The sequence below is a fragment of the Dermacentor albipictus genome, chromosome 10 (genome assembly GCF_038994185.2).
Source record: "Dermacentor albipictus isolate Rhodes 1998 colony chromosome 10, USDA_Dalb.pri_finalv2, whole genome shotgun sequence".
Taxonomy (NCBI): Eukaryota; Metazoa; Arthropoda; class Arachnida; order Ixodida; family Ixodidae; genus Dermacentor; species Dermacentor albipictus.
Genome location: NC_091830.1, coordinates 45,106,483 through 45,130,289, shown reverse-complemented (window position 1 = coordinate 45,130,289; position 23,807 = coordinate 45,106,483). Strand labels below are relative to the sequence as shown.

Below are 23,807 nucleotides of genomic sequence, written 5' to 3'. Positions count from 1 at the left end.
AAGAAGCCCAGGAATACATGCAAAGTGTCTCAAGCGGCTAGTCGCAGGGGTATTTTTAACACATTGTACATAGCACACTGTAATTTACAAATTGTAGTCGGTGAGTTTGCAAGACGTGTCCACTTCAAATGAGTCTCCAGGATGACACCAGTTTCAAGATATGTCCACAATTGTGGGACAAAATTAGTTCAGAGTGGAACTTTTTCCTGTTTTTTCATATATAGTCATGTTGCACATTTTAGTCATGAATCACCCGCTTTTTCAGCACCAAGTAGCTTGCCGTTATGTTGGGAACATTACCTTCACCCTCTGCATAAGCAAACAAGGCTCCATGATTCAGTAGGCCAATTTCTGATGATGCGCCAAGTCATGCAACAGCAGCAGTGTTCCAGGAAAAAAGGAAACGACCAGAAGAGGAAAACAAGTTGAAAAGAAAAAGTTGGCACAAATTTCTTTCATTACGCACAGCAATAAATGCTATCCAAATCTGCACGTTTATGAAGGTGGTGTCTATTCCAGATTGCACCCTTAAAACAACAACTGCTGACTCCATGACTCCGTGTTGTTGCTCTGTCTTGGTCATGATATAGTATCAAATGTCAGAAAGTGATATGCAAAGAGAGAGATAAAAAAGAAAAGACAGGGAGGTTAGCCACAGAATCTTTTGCTGGCTAGCCTGTACTAGGGAAAATGTGGCGTGGAAGATGAGAGGAAATAAAGGATGACGTAAGACCATTTGTGTAGACACACACTGTGTATCACAATGTCACATGTCGCACATGCTGTCAGTGTCAAAAATACACACAAAACGTCACACTGTACATCATGTCACCCAGTCACAATTTGTGTCCAACCAGGCATGTTTCATGTAACGCAGCAGCACCTTTAGAGTCGCTGTTTCACTTTCAGAGCTGCTCCTCATGAAGCGGGTGAGAACTGGTCATATATTACTTTATAGCAGGTGACTCTACTCTCACTGCTTGCACATGCGATAAACAACTGTGCATAACATGTGAAAGAAAAATATAGGTATGCATCGTGCAATTCAACACAGCATTATGTCGCCTATCTCACGTAGCAAAATATCACATAATTATATAACATGGAAGGCATCACAGAGCTGAACCTCTTTACCACCAAACAAGAGAAGTGACATGTTTCTGTCACCAGTGGCCATAGTGCATAGCCTTTCCTTGCGACCAAAACATAGTGCAGTGGCTACGGGAAGCACAAATGTACACAAATATGTGACTTGATGTAACCGCAAGACTACAAGTTGTATTTGTAATATGCGAAGTAGTTACTTCAGAGAAATTGTCACAGATCCTAGACAAGTGCACTGTGGACCACACAAAGTGAGACTTCTGTAATGACACTACTCTCATTGCTCATGCAGAATGGCCTGCAAAGTATGAAACAGAGCACTACAGAGACTGTTAGGGCTCTGTGGTTTGGGTTTGTGCTATGCGAATGATGTCACTCCTGATGAATGACGTTTGTTCTGAGGCACATGTTTGATAACTATTATCACAGGAAATGGCACAAGGACACTGTGGGGGACAGGACAAAGAGCTTGGTAGCAGTAGGAAAGCAACGTCTATAAATATACAAAGCAAACCGATCCTAAGTGAAATTGAAGAATGTGTAACAGAATAGCAGTACAGTGCAGTCCACTTATAACGAAACCACATATAACGACATATCGGTTATAACGATGAGTCGACTTACGAGTATCAACTTATGTATTAGGGCTATGAGAAAAAAATCTGTATATAATGATATGTTATTCACTGCATACCGGACATAACGAATGAAATTCTGCCTTTTGGGCAGCGTTTTCCATGCGGAATAATCGTGAAATTTTTATTGCTAGGTTCCTCTTAAACGAGACGGGGCAAAAAGTTTGCCTATGTGAGTTTGTATCTGCTGCCATTACAGCACAGCGTGTATTGCCTGCGCAACGATTGCGAAAGCCACAGAGAACATTGCAAGTTGGTGCAGCATGCCACAAGATGGAACCAGCTGCTTCGCGTCCATGTCGCCGGCAAGCGTCCAGAAAAAAAAGAATGCACGAAGCAGACCGCGTCCGCACTCCCTTTCTACAGTCTCCCTGTTCCACCTATTTGCACCTGTGTGTGCCTGTTTTCTCCTTTACATCCTTGTGCTGTTTGCGCTACACGAAAAAACTGCAAAATGTTACACCAACAAGCCCAAATATCTACACTGATGGACTTTATCTCTCTCCCTCAGCAAGCGCGGAAATGTGCCATGGAAGCAGCGGTCGGTGCACCGGCAAAGCGCAAAGCTATGTCGCTTGGGACGAAGCTGCAAATTTTGCAAGACTCAAAGTACGAGCTCGCGCAGTTACCGATACAGACGATTCTGAAAAATGTGAGCGCTGCCATGATTATGAAGGCTAGAACCAGTGATCATGTCGATGAACGGAAACGGCGAGCTTCATGCACCAGGGTGAAATGCCCCGTGTGTGGAACCAACACAGTGGCAGCCGCTGACATTAACTCTGGGAACACATCGTTACTGGCGATAAAATAGGTGGTGCTTCGATGCAGGATTGTCCGAGTGCAGATAGCGCTGCCTCGTTCTGCGAAGAATCTCTGACGAGGTGAATGTTGTCACGACGCAGACGGTGGCATGGTGCGGCGGAGGCGACGACAGCAGCAGCAGCGACAAGATTCACGGTGGCTTGTCTTTGACACCGACCCCAATGTTCACGCAAAGTGCACTGTCGTCGATAGAGTTGCTCACTGATTTTGTGCATGCTAAATTATAGCTGCCAGTGTTCGTGCAGCCACTGGATGCGATGCACACTGCAGTTGTGAACCTGAAACTGACTATTTTTTCCTAACGCTTGACATGCTGCTTAAAGGTAAAAATTAATGTTTTACTTTTCACAGCCTACTTTCTACAATGCCAATTTTTTATAGTACATGGCAAATTTGGTTTCGAAGCTACAAAGGCATGTTCGGCAGCTTTTTTTTTTCTTTCTTTATGGCAGTCCTGATATAGCAATGATCGGTTATAACGATCAAATTTCTTGATATCGTTATAAGTGGACTGCACTGTAGTAGGCCTTGAGAAAGTAAAAAAAAAATCAAGGCAAAGCATGAATGTCACACAAGGGCACTTGCACCAACCTATGTATCAAAAAAACAAATATCAGTAACAACAATATTGGTATGCAATATTAATTACTGTACATATTTCTAAATGAAGTCAGTGCTTTTGCAACCCGAGGAGTCATGGCACAGCACACAGTGTAAGCAGAACGCCATATGCCTCACTCGTGTATGACATGTACCGTGTCAAGATTTTGGAAGATGATGCAAGTCTTAAGCTACTACAGTGTGTGGGGAAATGGTCTTGAGTGTGCAAGAGCGGACAGCCCCAGTGAGATTGTGTGGCATAGAAGAGAAACAACAGTAGTTTAGCGGCAGTTGAGCACAGCCACTTGGGTCCTCGGTACTGAGACTTCCCCACAAGTGTTAATTACATAATTACTAATTAATGCTATTTACAATTCATGCACATCTCGCTGCACAGTGCCAATAAGGCGCAGTCGCTATACTATACCAGACGGGCACATACATGGTGCTACCTCACCGAGCAGCACCATAATATGCTGACTTACAGTCAATTCAAGACAATACAAACCAAATTTCAGCAGCTTGCTTGCAAAGGGATCAGAGTGCAAAAGGTCAGGGATCAAGCTGAACCTCTGCTCAGTAAAAGATTTTCGAGACAGTTCCGAGTTTGCACAAATGCATGTGAAACGAAAAGCTTGAATCTGAAAGTAATGAAGACCCGGTTGGATTGACTCTACTCATTCACAAACACATGTGAGCACACAGAAGACTTGTACACTGCTGCTTCTCGGCAATCATGATACCACATGTGCCGCTGGAATGTCGACTTGCCCTCAAAGCTAGTGAAGCAGCCAAGCTGCTCACCAATGAGTCGACCAACATGAATTTGCAGACTTTTCTTACAAAGTATGACTTTCGACACCAGCCACACTTGTATAAGTTTTGCACCAGGTGGCGCCATCGAATATGCGTGAGAAGATAATACTCGTTTGTGAAGGATAATTGGAAGACGCTGGATGTGAACTGCTTCACAGTCATGTGCCACTTTACGTGTCGCATCATCTTTCAGGTCCTTCTTCCAATTGTGTGCCCACCAAAAGAACACTTCATTCCCGATTCCTTGAGATGGGTCTGTGCTGTGCTCCAGCCTGAACAATGGTTAGAGCACAAGTGACACTGATATGGCTGCGAGCACGGCCACTCCTCCACATCGGCGGGGACGGATCTTATCTCCTGAAATTCTTGCAAGCAAAATGTGCAGGCGTATGCAACACCCGTTCACTTCACTGCAGCAGCGAGAGGGCTTGCCTCTTCACAAGAAATGGCACTGGTTCCCACTTGCGCTGGGCAGTTGCCTCTGGCAGAAGGAATCATCAGCAGCGAGACACTGTGGCACCACTTCAAGGTTGGCTCCCGTCAAACTCGCAGGGACTAGAATCACCCCTGAAATATAGTAGAAATTTTAGTGCCCTGCGCTGCCAAGGAATATTGGCAGTGAACATGAATACTACAGTAGTAACAGTGATAAAATTGGTGGAAAGTGCAAGAACATATACAATCCAAAGTATTAGTGAAGTGCCACACAAAGCAATGTTTGACGCTCGGCAACACTGGCGACAAATTGGAATGACAAGGCCTTTTGCATACTTGACAATACTGTACGTAGTAAAAGAAAAAAAGCTCAAGAAAGGTACGTACACATAAGAGTGCGGCCTTTCTTTGTTCTCATCCATTTTGGCACAGTTTTGTCAAGTATGAATGTTCATCAACTAGTGCAAGTTTCCCTGCTACAGGCCTTGCACATTACTGCACATTAATGTGTATCAATATTGCTAAACCTTGAACACAGTTCTATTTTCAGCAGACAACTTGACATAACTGAGAATTTTTTTAAAGTGACGGGTGCTCATTTCAGAAAGATAAATAGCAGCGCCAAGTTTGGTTATGGTTAATTTTGCTTACTTATTTTGCCAACAGTTTATAATAATTAAACTTTGAGCGCAGCAAAAGATGAATAAAAAGACACACAACACAAATGCTGATTCAGAACTGCTTTTCACTGCATGCATATGCAGTAAAATATCGCATATGTGCAGTAAAAATCAGTTTTAAGTGCTTGTGTAGTGTGTTCCTTCCTTCGTCTTTTGCTGCACTCTAAGTTTCAGTACTACACTGCAATACCAACTGGCCTACCTAATCAAAATGTTCAGGTCCCCTTTTACGTGGCAAGCAAAATGAACTTTGCAGCGGCGAAAATATTTTCAGATCTTACCGCAGGGCCTAGTAACTAGCAAGTTGCACATGTGCATGTTAACAGAAAAATAAATTGTATAGTAAACCTCAATACAGTGAAACCTCTATATAACGAAGTAATAACCTTTTCATAACCTCTTGTTCATAGAACACCATGTATGTGCACCTCAATATAACAAAGTGTGTTTGTATGCGATTTCAATATAACAAATTTTCTTCTGCCATAAAAGAATGCTGAGACAATAAATGGAGACTTCCGCAGATGCAGATGGTGAATGATTGACTTACAATTGGGTGGCTGCTGGCAAACGCACCTCTCAAATTGAGCGCAGCACAAGAGCAACCGCCGAATTGCAGCTACATCATGTTCCGTATAAAGTCAAGTGTGATAAAAGCTTATTGCAGCCCTCACATTTTATATTTTAGATGCGAATGAAAGTGGTGCAAGGGTGAAACAAGATGATGACTGCACAAGTGCCGCCTTCCCACGCGAGCAAAGGGATAGAGGGGGAGGGGAGCTCACATGCGGTAACATGATCATGCGTGTACGAGGGGCGAGGGAGGGGTAAGTTGGCGCTTTGCGATTTCAAGTGCGCATCTCGCGCATCTCAGTCATGGCTGCGCATCGCTGTAGATGGCTACATGGCTGCAGCGAAACGTAGACAAAGATTGTGCTCCCCACTGCTGGTGCTTTTCAATTGAGCAACTGTTGCAATAGACAAGTTAGACCACAGATATAAGAAATGCCCCTGTGAATACACCATCAGCTGTACAGAAAGATTGCAATTCTCATATCCCATACTATGTTCTGCACTGCAAAATATTCCTGCGTTTTCTTTAATGCATCCTCAAGCAGCTTTCATTTCTTTCTGCTAGATGAGATTCCTATTACAAAAAAATATCCAATTTGCGTAGTCATGTACCATATGAAATTGTTAAGCACTACAAACGTGGACTCCTTAAACTGCTACAAAATTGAACTCTTTCAAGAGGAGTACAAAAAAAGATACGAAAACATTCTGGTTCCGCACCTTGCGTCGTCACATCCTGAAGCGTAGCAGAACTGCCTCTCGATTGGTGTGCAGTTCGCAATGACGAAGAGTGAGAGGAATTCTGTGTGGAAACACACATCGCACCTCCCTCCAGCTACGGTTGCCGATTGAGCTACTTGTTGTTACTGTTGATTGAAATGGGCTGCAATGGCTGCTGTTGAGTGAACTGAGTGGCCGTGTAGCTGAATTCCACATTCTCTGACTGCATCCCCCAGGAGATCCACGCACGAAAGAGCTCCGCCAGTGTCGAATGGGAAGTGGCCTCACTGAAGCAGCAGGTAGACTTGACGGGATCTGTACAACAGAAATTTGAACTCGTGATGAAAAGACTTCACATAGACAGGTCCCGAAACCACACTTATGCTCTCTAATGTTCCGCAACAAAGGGGGTCACCTCTTCATAGCCCAGATGGCCCTGGTTGAGGTGGTAGCTCCTGCTGATGCCCAGGGCTGGCAGCGTCACCTGGAAAAAATTACACAGAAGCCTAGTTGTTGAGTTCACGTTTCACACTAAAAAGTTGCAGTAAGCAGCAGCAGCAAACAAGAACAAGTGGCAGAAACAAGCACAAAATATGCTTGTTTAAGGTCACAAGTCACCTGCATCAACTGTGTTAAATTCACTGCCATGGCCACGAGTGGCGCTCATGAAGACTTGCATGATCGTATATGTACGTAAATACCCAAGAATGTGTACATGGAAACAGCCGTTGCAGTACCCCAATAGTAAAGCACAAGGGTTCATTTTCTATCGACAGCAAGTTGCTTTTTCGTCTATTTTCATTTCCCTTTACCTAATCATTTCTACATTACAACTAAAACAACAAATGACTTCACCTATGCTTTCGTTGGCTTCATATGGTTGCAACAAACGAAAATTGGGCCGCCTTGGTTTTCCCCCCTTTTCTCGTTCAGTACTTAGGCAAGTGAATAGCTCTGCATTGAAGTGTCCCTGAAACCGTTTTTATCGTACACCACAGAGGGTATCAGAGGGAGACAGAGGGCATCTCTCAATGAATGCTTTCTCACAAGAGTTTTGTGTCAGCTCAATATCAAACAGGTACAAGTGGTTAAACCATTACCCTCTCAAGCCTCGTCGTCTCAAACTGCAACTTTTGACCGTGCAGCCATTGCTAAGTCCCATCTCCTTAATGCAGCGACACAAATGTTGTCTACTCCCAGTTGATATGATTGGAGTGTTCCTGCACCTTTTTCCTATGCAGTTTTTCTCATTAATCCTGGGCAACAAGGAGTGAACCTTCAGAAAACTTGGCGTGGCGGATGGATGCACGCCAGCATGTTGTGCAATGTTAACTGGCTTGTGCTACAAGGCGCAAAATAAGAGGCGAAGCCTGCTGGGTGCTCACCACATTGCTGCAAGTGTATATCCAATGAACAAACTATGAAATAGCTGTTTATGGGGCTCCTTTGAATTGACAATAGCCTGATAACATGTAAATATACGGTCATTCCACGTCAACTGATCCAGACTTGGCACTCAACCATCTACAATTTCTTAAAAGAAAGCCATGGACTATTGTGTTACTGTGACAACCATTAACTTCACTTGCTATAAGTGAAATTTTTTTTTTGTGCTGTGGCCACCATATTAAGTTTGCAAGTGGTCGCAAAACCCAGTCTAATAAAATAAAAAGTTAGACAAAATAAGCATTTTTACTAATGACTATGAAACTTTTTTCATACATGTAAAAGAGATTGTTCTTATATATAATATATATATATAAACGTGAACTGATATTGTTTTACTTTTGTTTGAATATAAAACACGGAAGATACAAAAAGGTGGAAATTCAAATTTTTTTACGTAATTTTATGTTCTGACAGTAGTCATTCCAGCTATTTCTCTAAGGTGTCCAGAAGGTGAAAAAGCCAATGAAAATGTTTCAGAGATCAAACAACATAACGGGAGTGAGTAAAAAATTCCAAACTTGAAAAAATTTGCTTTTGGAAGCACATTCAGCCGTCAATTGCATAGTGAGGTGGTCGTAGTAAAAATATGAAAATAGTAAGTCGCACAGTATCATGCAATGGCATTTATTTCTGAAAGTTTAATCTGAACAATTCTTGTATTAAGCGAGAAAATAATTCTGGAAGTTGAGTCCTTGTGTTCAACCCCAGCGTTGCTCCGTCAGGCTGGCAAATATTACGTGAGATCCCGTGACACCCTCTTCCACATGACCTGAGATAGGTGACATGGTTAATAATTGTAGAGATTGTTCGAAGCTCGTTCATTTGATATGCATGTCAATGGGGCTTGTAGAAAACAAAATGATCAGAGGTCACATAATGCTCTTTTCAGCCTGTTTTTAACAGCCTTAGAAATCAACGCTTTGTTCCTGAAGGCCCCTTTGTTTCAATGCACATCAGCAAAGCTATCAAATAGCTGTGTTTTGCAAGACCTGTTCACAGCAATAATATAATGTCCATAACAGTGCATTATTTTGATGATGTATCGTGCAGCTAGGAAAGGCATTTTTGTTGTCAAATGACAAGGCTCTTTAACAAGACTCCTCGGTTATGTTTGGTTTATGCAAAATTATAATATCTCGTCATTATATTGAACTTCCTAGAGCACCTCCTCAAATGCACCTTTGCTTTGGATTACATTCACTAGCATTAGTATTAAAGCATGTAGTGTGTATATTAAATTACTTGGCACTGGGATTAAATTATCAGGCGCTTGTATTAATTTAAGCAGAAAAACCTGTAGTTACATTACAACATTTCATGCATTTTTACAACCATGTGCAGATGAACAAGTTTACTGTAGCCTAATGCATTCATGAAGCAAAATCGCTCATGGGAGAAGTGAATGGGTGATAGCTCACTCCACAGCCTGAAAGCAGGCTTAAAGCTATATTCACGTCTGTACGGACTGCAGTACAGCTATTCTGTCTAAGAAGCTTCAAAAGTGAAGTGTTCCATGTCACCACACAGTGCATGACAAAAGACCTACAGCTGTCATTGTGAGCACACATTATCTTTCCAGTTAATGGAACAACACTGCTACACAATAAATGCGCTCATTAATGTTAAAACCAGTACAGTAAAACCTCGTTAAACCATACCCACTTAAACAGTAGTTTCGTTTTAAAAGTAGTTAAGTCAAATCGTCGACTCATTGAAAATAATGTTCTGTATCCACATAAACTGTACCAGCTTGTTGCGTACATATCGGTTAACACGTAGTGTTTCCACTTTTTGTCGCACAATCACAGCGGTGCGTCGTCTCCATCAAGCGGCCCGGCAGGACAACAAGCCTCAGAAATAGGAACGGCCTTCAAGCACCCTGTGCGCTTGCGCCTGAAGCCACATAAACATCAACATCATTTCGGTGCCGTGATAGCGTTGTGGTGTCGTGCAAAGAAGGACTTGCGTGATGCCGAAGCTCGGATAAAAAAAGACGCCAAGTGCTCAGCATAGAAGAAAAAATTGACATTGTTCGTGTCAGCAAACATGACACGAAGAAGTCAGCGCTGGCACACGACAAGGATCTACTGTTTGCTAAGGTGTGTGGCATTTAGAATTCGAAGAAGTTACTCGGCAGTGCTGCTGCGACCGCGAAGAGATGTCGGCTACAAAGCTAGACTTTTTGCTATCATTGCCTCTGTTGTTGCCAAAGTGTCGATCAGCGAAAGTGACGAGGACGACACAGAAAGCGACAGCACGGACGATTCAGGCCTGACAGTGGCAGAAGCTGCGCGTTACGTCAGCCTCATGAATGCAATCGCCGCGACGAGAACAGCACCCTGCAATGAAAAAGGTGCCCCGTGACTTCTGCAGCGCTACTGCGTGCATGCACGGAGAACATGCAATGCCAATGAGAAGTCTGCCATGCGAGTGCTTGGTGAGAAGAGGGGGCTGGCTGAAAAGCTGGCTCGCAGCTTCGGTAATACCAGTGAACACTTTTGATCACGATCAAGCCCGATCCAGATTGGAATTCTAGACTGCAACTGGCTGCTTCGCGCATCTTGTGCAAATGAGCCAATTATGACTGAGCCGATGACAGGCCGCTGTTGTCGCTGCTAGGCCGCCACGGCATCAAACGAAAATAACTCTTTTGTCGCGCAAGTGAATAAATACTGCATGTTTTTTTCCCCCTTTCATCGCACTCTCTCCGAGTTCTGTTTTTGACAGGTAAGTGGGCGATCTCATGCTATTTCGGTTAAGCAGTACTGCCGTTTAGTACATACTTTTTTCGAGCTCTGGCCAACTACGGTTTAACGAGGTTTCACTGTATTTGGAACGTGATGCATAACGCAGATGAAATGCATCAATGCAGATGAAATAATCAAGTAATGTGCACTGTCAGTTAAGGTGCACCCAGCCTATCCATAAAAGCTTTTTTCTTGTCTCACTTACCCTTCGACTCATCTGGAGCCTTTACGGATGGGACGGCCAACCATTTAAGTTTGGTTTTCGCGGGGTCCATGTAGTCCGATTCAATAAAGTGTGCCGAGCAGATTCGGTAATAATGTACTACTTCCTTGGGCAACCCAAACAGTTGTGGCCTTTCAGCATACTTTAGAAAAGCTTCCATCCTGCAGGAACAGTGAGTGAAAATGAAAAGCACCAATAAGATAAAGTAAGGTGATTGCGCAAGAGTCAGTTCGTTTTGTCGTCTTGGCACAGTGGTATTTACGGTACTTCGACCGTGAGCCTCGTAAATGCGTTTTTAAATAAAGGTGAGTGAAGCAAAGGTGAAGCTATACGTCTCAAGTGCTTTACATTCACTACTTTTTTGATAAAACAATACTATAACACCATCTTGCTCTTCTCAAATCAGCTTTATTATACTAATATATTCAGTGGTAGCTCACTGCAAGACAGCTACATATGGCTGCACACACGATTAGCACAAACAAAATTTGAGACAAAAAATGCATGCTGACCTGTTGTCTTTAGGAACACGGAATAATCTTCGTGGGCTTGCATTGGTGCACCAGCGCACAATGCATGATCCGTAATATGGCAGTCGAACAGCAGATGGTTTATTGGAACAATCCACAGATGTGCCATCACGTTGCTGCAAATGTGGAGGATGGCACACTTAGAGGGAGAGGAGAATCTCTTAAACAAAACCAATAGAAACATTGCCAAAGCAGCTGTAGAAAATTTCACTAAAAGCGTCATGCCTGATTTCAGATTTGCTAGCTGCGAAGCATTAACGGAAGGAGGGTTTCGCTTTTATGCATGCGTTGGCACAGGCTGAGCAGTAATGTTCCGCTAATATGCCGTTTGGCACAGGATGGCGCAAAGAGCCGCTCTTGGCGCAATCGGCGCAGCTGTTCCACCACTGCAATCTTTGATGCCCAAAAAGAGGATACGTAAAAAAATAAAAATGGCTGTGGCTTAGGTAAGGTTAAGCCCAGGATGCGAAGCATACTAGCCTTTATTTTAGTTGTTGAACCACTGTTTAGCCTGGTGAACTGCTGTTGCTTGGCTATATTTGGTTCGGCTAGACGAAGAAACAACTCATGCATTACTGCTTCGCCTTCAAGAGTGGAACGCAACAGCGTTCCCGTCGACCCGCCAAGGGATGTAAGACAATGGGCTACAGGGCAGCGACTACGCGCCCCGCATTGGACGCGGTGAGCGTCGAGCAAAGCAGCGTTCGGCGTGGCAACGAAATGTGCGCCTGAACAAGAGACGCACGCCTTAGAAACAGCTCGTTTCTAAGGCAACACCGCATTCACTAGAGGCGCTTTTGTACCGCTTTGAAGCATCGTACTCGTGGCTCAGTGGTAGCGTCTCCGTCCCACACTCCGGAGACCCTGGTTCGATTCCCACCCAGCCCGTCTTGCAAGAGTTGAGCCAAAGCCACTTCTCCTCTGTCGTGACGTCACGGTGTCACGTGGTTTCATGGCGACACCGCCGCGCCTGAGGAGCTGGGTTGAGCTCTCGTAATATGCTTCGCATAAAAACGTTACTTACGTAGCTAATGCATTCACAAGAAAATTTGCACTCGGCTGTTGTATTGTTGGATTTTGTGCAGCCAAAAGTTCCCACTTTCAAAAGTGGGGGGGGGAGGGGGGCAGATAGCCCACTTTGCCCCTCCACTTCTGACAGTGAGGGGGCAACACTCAGTACTCAGACACGTGAGTATAACAGCTATAAAGAAACACATCGCACTAGAACCGCTACAGATAAGACGCCAGAAGCACCGGCTGAAACTTCTGCACGCAATATACACTGATGCGACAGGCATTGACAAGCTGAAATACCTTAAAGCACCCCACTATATCTCAAACAGAAGAGACCACAGTTTCAATATACGTGAGATTTTCTGCAAGACGAACTTTATGAAGTTTTCTTTTTTTCCCCGTAGTATTTCTGAATTGAATAAGTTGCCAGTTGAAGCTGTGAGTGACCCTCGGGATGTATTTTTAAGACTAATCAATTATTTGTGATTGCAATCTTCTTCCATACCAATGGCTGCAGACTGAATGTACTTTTTTTTTCTTGTACTGTTATTTATGTACTTTTTTTTTTTCGATCTTGATGCATTGCTCCTTTGTCATCCCTCCCTTTTGTGTGATTATATTCTCATGCTAGTCACTTTATGTTGTACCCACTCCCCTGCTGTAATGCTTTGGCACTGCAGGGTGTACTGTAAATAAATAAAACACTGAAACGAGTATGCAATAGGCCTTCTCCCTCAAGCTGTTTATCTCACTGCACCCGCTGTGCAATCTAGTGGTGACGCTGCGACATACGTGGCTTGGAAGTCCAAAAACAAGAAAGGGGCTGGCAGATGGAATGGCACACTGTGGTATAAACTTTTTTAAACAGGGTTGAAGTACCTCAGACAGGCTGGTCTGAGGTACTTCAACCCTGTTTAAAAAAGTTTATACCATACGTGGCTTGGGTTTTAGTCCACTAAGGACTAAAGCAATATTAAGGGATCTTTTCTTTTTGTCATTGAAGTGTGGCGCATATGCAGTGGTACATACGCAGTTATTCAAGTTGGCATCAAAGGGGTTCACAGAACAGCGGCACATAACAAAAGCTTCATGCCCAGTCACCTAAGTCAACATCAAAGAGGTTCACTAAGAGTTGCATATACCCAGTAACTTAATTAAATTGGCCCAATGCTTTGTTCCCAATCCTGTTTCCTCAACCCAGCAGTGCGATACACACTACCCATTAGACAATTGACCACCCAGTGACACCCAAGTTGGCAGGAAGACATTTAGACACGGACAGCCTGTAAAGTGCATCAAACACCCTCAGAATGCTAATCACAAATGTGCAAATGAGCAAATGTGCGACAACCATTAAGCTGCCTGCAAGCACTTACCTCATCTACTTGATGGCTGTACAATGTAGCAACTCCAGGGCTCTGATCAATGGTAACCCTCGGCATTTCACCCACGTCCGGAGCTGTATGAAGAAAGTTACCGTATTTATTCAAATATAGGCCGATAGTTTTTTTTTCAAATAATCATATTTCAAACTCTAGGGTCGGCTTAGATTCGAGGATTTAAAAAAATGCACCAGTTTTTCATTGACACTGCTAAATATGGTGCATAGTGTTAGATATGGAGCTGTTTCCTGCGATTACTTCGAGTTCCCCAGACCACATCGGATTGCAGCACAGCTAATTGAGGAATGCAGAAGCAGGAAAGCGCATTCCAGAGGAGACACGTGCAAACAAGTTTGCGGCCTCCAGGTCGTGTGCCGCCGGGATTAGCAGGTGGGCTTCGGACAATGGAGCATGAGCAGCCCTCCCCTTCTCCTCGTTAGAAGTGCATTGCCAGTCTGCGAGGCAAGACCGCAGAGAGCCGCCAGGTGTGACACCGCGACACGGGCGCCTACCATTGGCTGAAAGTGGCGTCATCGGGGCGGACTCTCCCATTGGTCAAACATGACGTGACTTACAGTGCTCGAAGGGTTTATAAGAAGCCTTCCAGAGAGACCTGAGCATGCTGGGACATGCCCTGATTCCCTGATTCACCTCTCTCGAACTTCTTGCCGCGGGCCGCAGCGTCCGAGTTGCTGCCGGCCCGTAATGACTGCACGACTGATAGTTGACGTCTCACCTCCCTGTACATAATGTAGAATAAATACTCCCAAGTTTGGGTTTTCATCCCGAAGTCCCGTCCTCCAATCCCTACATCTGGTGGCAGCGGTGGGATCGCCTCCGAATGCATCAGCTGGTGGCAGCGCTACGGATAAACCTTCGTCAAGAGAGATCCTAAGGAACCGGGAAGAGCGAAGAAGAGAGAGCCTTCGTCGAAAGAGGTCCGAAGAAACTGGGAGTAGCGAAGAAGGAGCGAGCCTTCGACCCAGCGAGTCCGGAGGAACCGGGAACAGCGGACGAATGAACCGGATGGCAGGGTGCTGCAACCGTAAGTGAGCGCGTGGTTTTTTTCCTTATGATTCGCCAGACTCAAAGGTTGTGTGTTCAATTTTGATAGTTCTGGGAATCGGGAGTTTGTTGCATTGTGTGTTTGCACAAATTAATTAAGGAAAACAGTTTTAACCACCAGTCGGGGCAGCTGCCATGGATCTTAGAAGGTTGACGAGGTTAGACTTGTTGTTGGTGTGCGACGATTTGGGAGTTGAGGCGGACGAACGGATGGAAACGCCAGTTATCATAAAGGCAATTAACAATAGTGGCAATGATGATGAAAGCATTAAGCTTGCTTGGGAGGTGATACAGGAGCCACGGGAGCGTGTGCGTCGTGTACGTTTGCGGGAGCGTCGTGAACTTAAGAGTGAGAGTAAGCGTGAACAACGCGAGAAGGAACGGAAGCATGAGCTTCAAGAACTTACTCTTAGGTGTCAGCGTCACGAACGTGAGAAGGCACGCGACCGTGAGAATCAACGTAAGCTTGAGCGAGAGGAAAAGTATGAGAGAGAGAAGGCAGCACTGATCAAAGAGATACAGTATTGTGATCAGTTATTGGCACAGAGACAACGGCTGTCTGAGAATTCTGTAGGTAGTACAGAGCGAAAGAATGAGCAAGTGTCTAGCGGATTTTCGCCAGAAGCCGACGAAAAGAGTAGTGCCTGTGAGATTGACTGCCGATTAATAAGTGAAGGGAAAAGGCTAGCTGCTAACGATGCCTTAGTGGCAACAGAGGCCGTTAAAGGCCGCAAGGAGAGCGACGAGGTGCTGTGCCAACAGATGACTGTAGCGACAGCTAGGCCAGCTGCGAACAATTTGGCACAGTCATCGCGTGTGTGCGTCGCTGGTAATGTTAGCGAGGTTGCTAGCGAGGAAAAGGGTACTGTTGACGCGACAGACGCGAGCACCCATGTAGAGCCAGATCTGCGTGCAGAAGTGAAGTGTGAGCTGGACGATGCAGTTGAGAGTAGTTCTCGGGATGGCGAGCTCCGTAGTCCACGAGAGAACAACTGCATTGTTCAGGGATCGGTGCGGCTCTCCGCCAGTCTAGATAGCCTAAAGATGGATGGTTCAGTTATTAATCATTCGGACTGTGCGCGTGAGACAGCGATCGATACCGACGGGCTGTGTGCCGATGCACAGCGTGAGCTGGGCAATGTAGTAGAGGGCAGTTCGCAAGAAAGCGAGTTGTCTAACTCGAGTAAAGCCTGCTGCATTGTGCCAGAGTTGGTTGAGCTGTCCGCCAGTCGAGGCAGAGAGAGTGTTGATTTAAGTGAGAATCACTCAGACTGTGCGGGTAAGAGACCGATCCGGGCCGACGAAATGTGTACCGGCCAGCACGACGCACGAGAAGGCGACATGAAGGCGAGTGCAAAGAGAAAGCGCCGTAAAAAGAAGCGCAGTAAAGACCGAAAGACGGTAATTAATGTAGCGCCGCCAAAGATGGCAAGAACCCCAAATGGGCAGGGCGCGAGGAGAAGAAAGGTGCGGTCGTCACTGACGATGTTAACGCATCCTAAACGTTCGAGCCACAGGTCAAAGGGGGACCGCGAAGAATGTTCTGCACGGACGCGGACAAAGGGCACGAGGCTGTTAAACTCCTCGTCGTTCCGTAGTTCTTTTCATAGCTCAGCGTGCAGTTCGAAGAAACGCAAGGTGGCAGGACGAGACTAGGTGCGGAGTAGCGACGCGGTCAATCGAGTTCGTGTTGAAAGCGGGGCGCGAGGACGCAAATTGGCAGTGGACTGTAACGTCTTGGGGGAGCTGATAGTGAGTCAGCCATTTTGTGTTTCCTCGGCAGCCAGAGTAGTTTTCAAGCCGCGACCAGCTCGGGGACGGCTCAGAGTAAGAGTCAGACATAAACGTGCGGAAAAGGGAGGCCAGGAGCGCTTCCGTAGAAATGAAGTCTTGTTTTTTTATTTTTGAGCATCGGAAAGTTTTTCGCGATTTGAGACTAGGATTTCTTTCAATATGTAAACGTATGAGCTTTGTTTGTGTTTTCGTTCGAGAAGCTCGAGATTTGAAAGATGCGTTTTAGGTAAACCTGTAGTCTCGCGAGGTGCTCATTAATAAGTAGATAGGCTTTTTTTGTTTGTGTGAATAACCTGAGGGTCAAGGTTATTTTTGAGAGGCCTATCGTAACGCGCGTGTGTGTTATTTAACCTTCTTTCTTTTTAAGTGTTGAATTTTCTAAGGTTAAGCGCGTAGATTTTCAGTGAGTGCATGATTTGCACGGAGAAGCGTTCTTAGTTCCATTAGCGCGTGTCCTGTGTGGACGGAAGGAAGCAGATTTATGACTGGGTTGCTAGTGTGTGTTGAGGGCAGCCGTATTCTAACTTCTTTAGTGAACGTGCGTGGAAAGAGTTAGTAGAAGACGCATCATTTTAAGAGTTCTGCGGAGTGTGTAAGTCCCGCAAGTTTAATTGTTAGTTTATGTCACGTGTCCTGTAGGACTTTCAGGAAAGAAACGTGAGTAAGCGTAATGAAGAGTTTGCCTACAACGCAAGTACGCATTTTGTTTAGTGACCACAAGGCTAGTGCGCTTGTGATTATGTACTTGTGAGGTTGACCAGATTGTTCAGTGGCACCAATACGTGCAATAAGTACGCCACTACGATAGATTGGAAACATGCTGTTCGTGTGGTTAGGCTGTTCGGCTGTTCATTTGTTGTTTGCATCGTCAGCGACCTTTTTGTTTTGCAGCAACAATAGTACTCTGGTCTTGTCGGCATTCGGGGAGAAATGGATAGCGGTTTGGAAGGGTGGTTGGAACTGTTTTGTCGAAATTGGGGAAATAAAAGATCAGGGTTGATTTCGACTCAGTAATAGTCTGGCGAGTCAGGGGTGAAGAGCCTGCGCTTACGCGTGGTGCAGCGCTGTGTTATTTTGTTTGTTTGACTTATGTTCTCCAGGGCCCAGGATCCCGAGGGTTGTCAAACGAGGCTCGACCCCAGTACCCTGCAGCTTCTTTCAGCGTTCCTCATGGCCAGCGAATTGAGTTCACCGGCCATTCAGAACAACCGGGGCGAGGACGAGCTGTTAGATATGGAGCTGTTTCCTGCGATTACTTCGAGTTCCCCAGACCACATCGGATTGCAGCACAGCTAATTGAGGAATGCAGAAGCAGGAAAGCGCATTCCAGAGGAGACACGTGCAAACAAGTTTGCGGCCTCCAGGTCGTGTGCCGCCGGGATTAGCAGGTGGGCTTCGGACAATGGAGCATGAGCAGCCCTCCCCTTCTCCTCGTTAGAAGTGCATTGCCAGTCTGCGAGGCAAGACCGCAGAGAGCCGCCAGGTGTGACACCGCGACACGGGCGCCTACCATTGGCTGAAAGTGGCGTCATCGGAGCGGACTCTCCCATTGGTCAAACATGACGTGACCTACAGTGCTCGAAGGGCTTATAAGAAGCCTTCCAGAGATTCTGGGACATTCCCTGATTCACCTCTCTCGAACTTCTTGCCGCGGGCCGCAGCGTCCGAGTTGCTGCCGGCCCGTAATGACTGCACGACTGATAGTTGTCGCTCACCTCCTTGTACATAATGTAGAATAAATCCTCCCAAGTTTGGGTTTTCATCCGCGAAGTCCGTCCTCCAACCCCTACAATAGCTAGCGCTATCTAGAAAAGTCAGTGAACACAGCGACGAATCTAGCAGCGACGACGACGTTGAATGAGCTCTGCACGTTCAGATTCAATAAATGCTGTTTGCATTTTGTAAAGGCTTTCCTCACTATTTTTGTTCAGCCTACATTCGAGGTAATATGTATATATATATATATATATATATATATATTTTGTTGGCTTCGAACTTTTTGGGGTCGGCTTAGAATCGAGGTTGGCCTAGATTCGAGTAAATACAGTAGTTTCTTTATCTAGTCATGAGGAAACTGGCATTCCTGCTATGAGTAGGGGTAAAGCTTTGTGCAAGCTAATGACCAAGGCAGAAAGAATAGGAAATGAATGCAATCTTTACAATAAAGGGCATCATTTTTGTTTTCTAATTTGCACTAACTTACCCAACAAGTTCTTCTATGCTACATGGAGGCGCATCCTGCGCTGATAAATAACATTTGTTAGACGATAAAAAACGGTCATCCAATAAGCAAGTAGATCTGCCAATAGTGCCGTCCTAGTGCAGGCGATGCTATCAGCCACGAAGGAGAAGAGCACGTGAAAGCGTGGCTGGCTTCGCTTAACTTATGCCGTCAACGTGTCAATGGGGCATGAAACCGTATCATTCCTCGCCAACTCCGAAATTGATCAAAACGAATTGTTTTCTCATAGAAACTTGCTTTTTTCAATTGCGCGGTAATTCGGTAAATTTTGCGGCCCCTTCCCGTGTAAGAAAAATCGATCGGCGACTAGTTATTTGCATAAAAAGTTGAATTTCTATCCAATAAAATTTCGATATAATGAAGCAAATCACCGATTTTACCTACTTGGTTATATCGAGGTTTAACTGTATTTAGAGAAAGCTATATTCATGTCTGCACAGATTGCAATACAGCACTTCCTTCTAAGAAGTTTCAAAAGTGAAGTGTTCACGGTCACGACACAGTGAGTGACAAAAAACTTACAGCTATCATTGCGAGCACACAGTTTCACTAAAGTAAAATGGAACAGCACTGCTGCACAATAGCTGTACTCATTAATGTTAAAACCAGCATTTGGAACATGATGTATAATATACACAAAATGCATCAATCTATATGAAATAATCAAGCAATGTGGACTGTCAGCTAAGGTTCACCTAGCCCATCTATAAAAGCTTTAGTCTTGTTGTCTCACTTACCTTTCGACTCATCTGGATCCTTCACGGATGGCACAGCCGACCATTTAAGCTTGGTTTTTGCCGGATCCATGTAGTCCGATTCTGTGAAGTGCGCCGAGCAGACTCTGTAGTGATGTACTGTATCCTTGGGTAACCCTATTAGCTGTGGCATTTCAGCATACTTTAGAAAAGCTTCCATTCTGCAGGAACAGTGAGGGAAAATGAAAAGCACCAATGAGATAAAGTGAAGGGATCGCACAGGAGCAAGCTCATTTTGTCATTTTTCCTGGTGCAGTGCAATTTGCGGTACTTCTACCGTGAGTCTCAAAATGCGTTTTTACGTAATGGTGAGTGAAGCGAAGGTAAAGCTATATGTCTAAGTGCTTCATATTCGTTGCTTTTCGATAAAATAATATTATAACACAATCTTGCTCTTCTCAAATCAGCCTTACTATATTAATATATTCACTGGTAGCTCACTGCAAAGCAGCTACATATGGCTGCACACACGATTAGCACAAACAAAAGACAGGACAAAAACGGCATACTCACCTGTCGTCTTTAGGAACACGGAATAATCTTCCTGGGCTTGTATTGGTGCACCAGCGCACAATGCATGTTCCATTATACAGGGTTCGAAAAGCTGCAGGGCTAGTGGAGTAACCCACACATGTGCTGTCACATTGCTGCAAATGTAGAGGATGGCACACTTAGAGGGAGAGGAATGACCCCACTCAGGGTTGAGCGATTTGAATTGCGCTAGAGGTACGTGGACCTTTCAGACACGGTTTTCTCTTAAACAAAGTCTTTTCTTGGCACGAAGCAAGCACCGTGATGCTTCTGGAATGGCATTTTAACAGTCCATGTCGACTTAACATTGGCCTTTAGTGTTGCTTTATGTTGCAATGCAATGTACAAATGTGCAACGACCATTAAGCTGCCTGGCAGCGCTTACCCGATCTACTTGACGGCTGTGCAACGTGGCAACTCCAAGGCCCTGATCCATGTTGGTAAGCCTTGGCATCTTGCACGCATGTGGAGCTGTATGAAGAAAGACGTTAAGTTTCTGGGTCTCGTCATGAGCAAATTGGTGGAATTCCTGCTATGGGTAGGGGTAACCCTTTGTGCACACTAATGACCAAGGAAGGAAGAACTGGAAATGAAAACAATCCTGCAAATTCGGACACCAACTACAGGTGGTGTAGAGAAACTTCTGGTGCTCACAAGGGGTGCTAGCAGCTGCAGTGGGGTAAAAGAGACTGCCTTCGAAGTTGGGAGGCGGGAATCCAGATTGAATGAATAGTGGAATTCGGACACTGCGTATTGTGGTGTCCATATTGTGGTTTTTGTACCCGTTTCTAATGCAGGCCATATTCCAGTGAATTTTCCTGAAAAAATTCAGCCGCCATTTCGCACAAAAGGCAAAGTACTGATAGCGATAGGAATTTGTTATGGTTCGGCATGGTCACCGCGCCTGCGCTCCATTTTTTACAATCTCCCTCTCTTCCTCGGCGAGCGCAGAAATGTGCTGCGGAAGCCACGGTGGGTGTGCCGACAAGCTGCAAAGCTGTGTCGCTTGAGACAAAGCTGCAAATTTTGCAAGACTAAAAAGCACGAGCTCGCGCAGTCGATGACATTGACGATTCTGAAAACTGCAAGCACCCCGATTATGAAAGCTAGAACCAGTGGCCATGCCAATCAACTGAAACGGCGATCTTTGTGCACCCGGGCGAAACCCCCAACGTGTGAAAACGACACGGTAGCAGCCACTGACATTACTGAACTCTGGGAGCAGGTCACTACTAGTGATAAAATAGGTGGTGCTTTGATAGAGGAGTTTATGAGTGCAGACAGTGCTGCCTCATTCTGTAAAGAATCTCTGATAGGGCGATCGAGGTGACAACCGCAGTGGCAGTGACGACAAGACTGACAGTGGCCCGTTTTTGACGCCAACCCCGATATTCATGCAAAGCGCATTGTCATCAATAGAGTCGCTCAATGATTTCATGCATGCTAAATTATATCCACCACTGTTCACACAGCCGCTGGATGCAATGCACACATGATTGTGAACCTGAAACTTCCGCGAAAGCAAGTGTAGATATCCGATTACTTCAGCGAGCCCAACACTTGACATGCTGTTTAAAAGTATAAATAAACATTTCATTTTTCACACCCAATTTTCTAGGACGTAAATTTTTTTATCATAAGTAGCAAATTTCGTTTTGGAGCTAGAAGAGTATGTTTGGCAGTATTTTTTTTTCTTTCAGTGGCAGTCCAGATATAGTGATGATCAGCTATAACGATCCGATTTTTCATTCTTCTTGGTATTGTTCAAGTGGACTGCAGTGTAGAGCCTCATTGGTATGTTCTCGTTACGAATGTTTTCCCTGTGGCAACGTTCGCAAAAAAGAAGACAAAAAATGACCCCATAGAGTTATGCTCATTTTTTGGCAGTTGATACGTTCCCGGAGAACACAATTTTCGGCACCAACGTTCACTACACCGCCAAACTGTGATCGTATGATACGTTTTCCGGCCGCGAGATCCAATGTATATATAAACACTTGTCTTACGTGAAAACGACAGCACACACAGTTTCTTATTCCAGTGCCTGCAAATCTCCGCCCAGGTCATCGAACACTGCATTTGCAGCTATCACTGCCAAACCTACTGCGATAAGCATCTTCACCAATCTGTTTTACAGCCCATGGTGCGTAGCGCCGTTGGTAGCGTACTGCACGCTTCTAGTAGGCAATAATCCAAATGCGCCGCCATTCCCTGCTGCAGGCGGTGGGATGAGGGCATCACGTTTTGCTTTGGCGGCATCCGGCGTCGCCCTCTTAAAACACCACACAATAAGAAAACAACAAAATGCGTCTGGGGCAGCCAGAACACCACCAGCTCGACACACAAAAGTATCTCGTGCCACAACGATGCACACGTCGCTTTGCATTATGTAGACATCAGCAACAGTTGAGTCTGTCATTTTTTGTTACTTCGGATCGTACGTTTTCCCAGTTAGTACGTTATTTCTTGCTTTTTTTCCAAAACATATGAACGAGGTTCTACTTTATATTGCAGCAAAGGGCAATAATGGATGTAACGATGTAATTAATTTATTGAAGTAATTACAGCTCCTGCTTCAGCTTTGGTGCACCAAGGTTCGGGTGTACATCTTAGGGCTCATGGGACAAATGTGAGCACTTACCAGGAAACTCATGCAAATGAGTGTCGCAGTCCTTAGATTCAACGAGATCTGTGGTTTCTGTCCACCTGTGCACCTTGACAGCAACAGGTGACGTCTGGGTTGATTTGCACACGTCGATGGTTCTTGATGTCTCAACTGCAACATCCACACTGCTGCTGAACAGCCATGAGGTTTCAGTCTGCACAGGTTTCGTTGACTTCCCATGAGTGCAGCAAGAGGCAGGTTCCTTTTCTTTGTCCTGAATGAGCAAATTGGAAGTGTGGGTAAAGAGAAACTGGTTATCGAGTTTGCTGCCATATTCTGCACATCAGGTAATCACAGCTTATTAACGTGACCAATTTTAACTGCCACTGATGTCTTGAGGGCAGCTCACCTCTACAGATGTCAGCATTCTCAGTTGGCAATCAAGCTAACGAATTACAAAGATGCCTGACCCAAATGAATAAAGCATATTAAGAGGGATACACAGGTAGGTTTGTTAATCGCGAACACATTAAGAATGCCAAAAGACAAGGGCACATGAAGCACGGCATCTACATCACTGGTTCCAACAAGGGATTTCATGTGGACAGGAGCTAGGATAGCTTGCATCCACACAAAACTCCGGTCACTGGCTCCATTTTACAGCACGTAGCTGTCATTGCCAAGATTCGTGCCAAGCTGCTCTGTCTAGCTTCACCAGACATCTCTTGACCTCCCTGCCAACACTCTGAGCCACTGACCTGCTCTTGAATTCCTTTGGCCATTATCACACACACTGTCACTTTCCTTACTGCTAATGCCCCTGCCTACTTAGTTCTATGCTCTACTGTGTGGTTCTGGCATCAGCGTGGCCCGCCAGACCCAGTCACATTTTCTGCTGACATCAGCTGGTACTAATTACTTGTTCCTCTCCATAAGAGTCATTACCTTGAAGCAGCCACGTGTAACACCTTTTCTGGAAACTGAGCAACATGTTGAAATGAATGCAATCCCTTTAAAAGACTATATTCCCAAATAAACTTTTCAAAAGGACCTAGCGAAAATGGAGATGTAAGGAATGCAAC

General features: G+C 45.0%; 1 protein-coding gene across 1 annotated transcript in view; it reads right to left on the bottom strand.

Annotated features, from left to right (window-relative positions):
• Positions 1–425: 425 nt before the first annotated feature.
• LOC139050760 (uncharacterized) overlaps positions 426–23,807 on the bottom strand; it is a 39,803-nt gene continuing 16,421 nt past the window's right edge. The window contains exons 8-17 of the mRNA XM_070527473.1: positions 22,762–22,999; positions 20,506–20,591; positions 20,103–20,236; positions 19,572–19,750; positions 13,728–13,810; positions 11,320–11,453; positions 10,790–10,968; positions 6,804–6,872; positions 6,389–6,703; positions 426–4,547 (exon numbers count right to left, since the gene is read on the bottom strand). Of these exons, the coding sequence (XP_070383574.1) occupies positions 6,808–6,872; positions 10,790–10,968; positions 11,320–11,453; positions 13,728–13,810; positions 19,572–19,750; positions 20,103–20,236; positions 20,506–20,591; positions 22,762–22,999 (1,098 nt within the window). The 3' untranslated portion in view covers positions 426–4,547; positions 6,389–6,703; positions 6,804–6,807. The remainder of the gene's footprint in view (positions 4,548–6,388; positions 6,704–6,803; positions 6,873–10,789; positions 10,969–11,319; positions 11,454–13,727; positions 13,811–19,571; positions 19,751–20,102; positions 20,237–20,505; positions 20,592–22,761; positions 23,000–23,807) is intronic.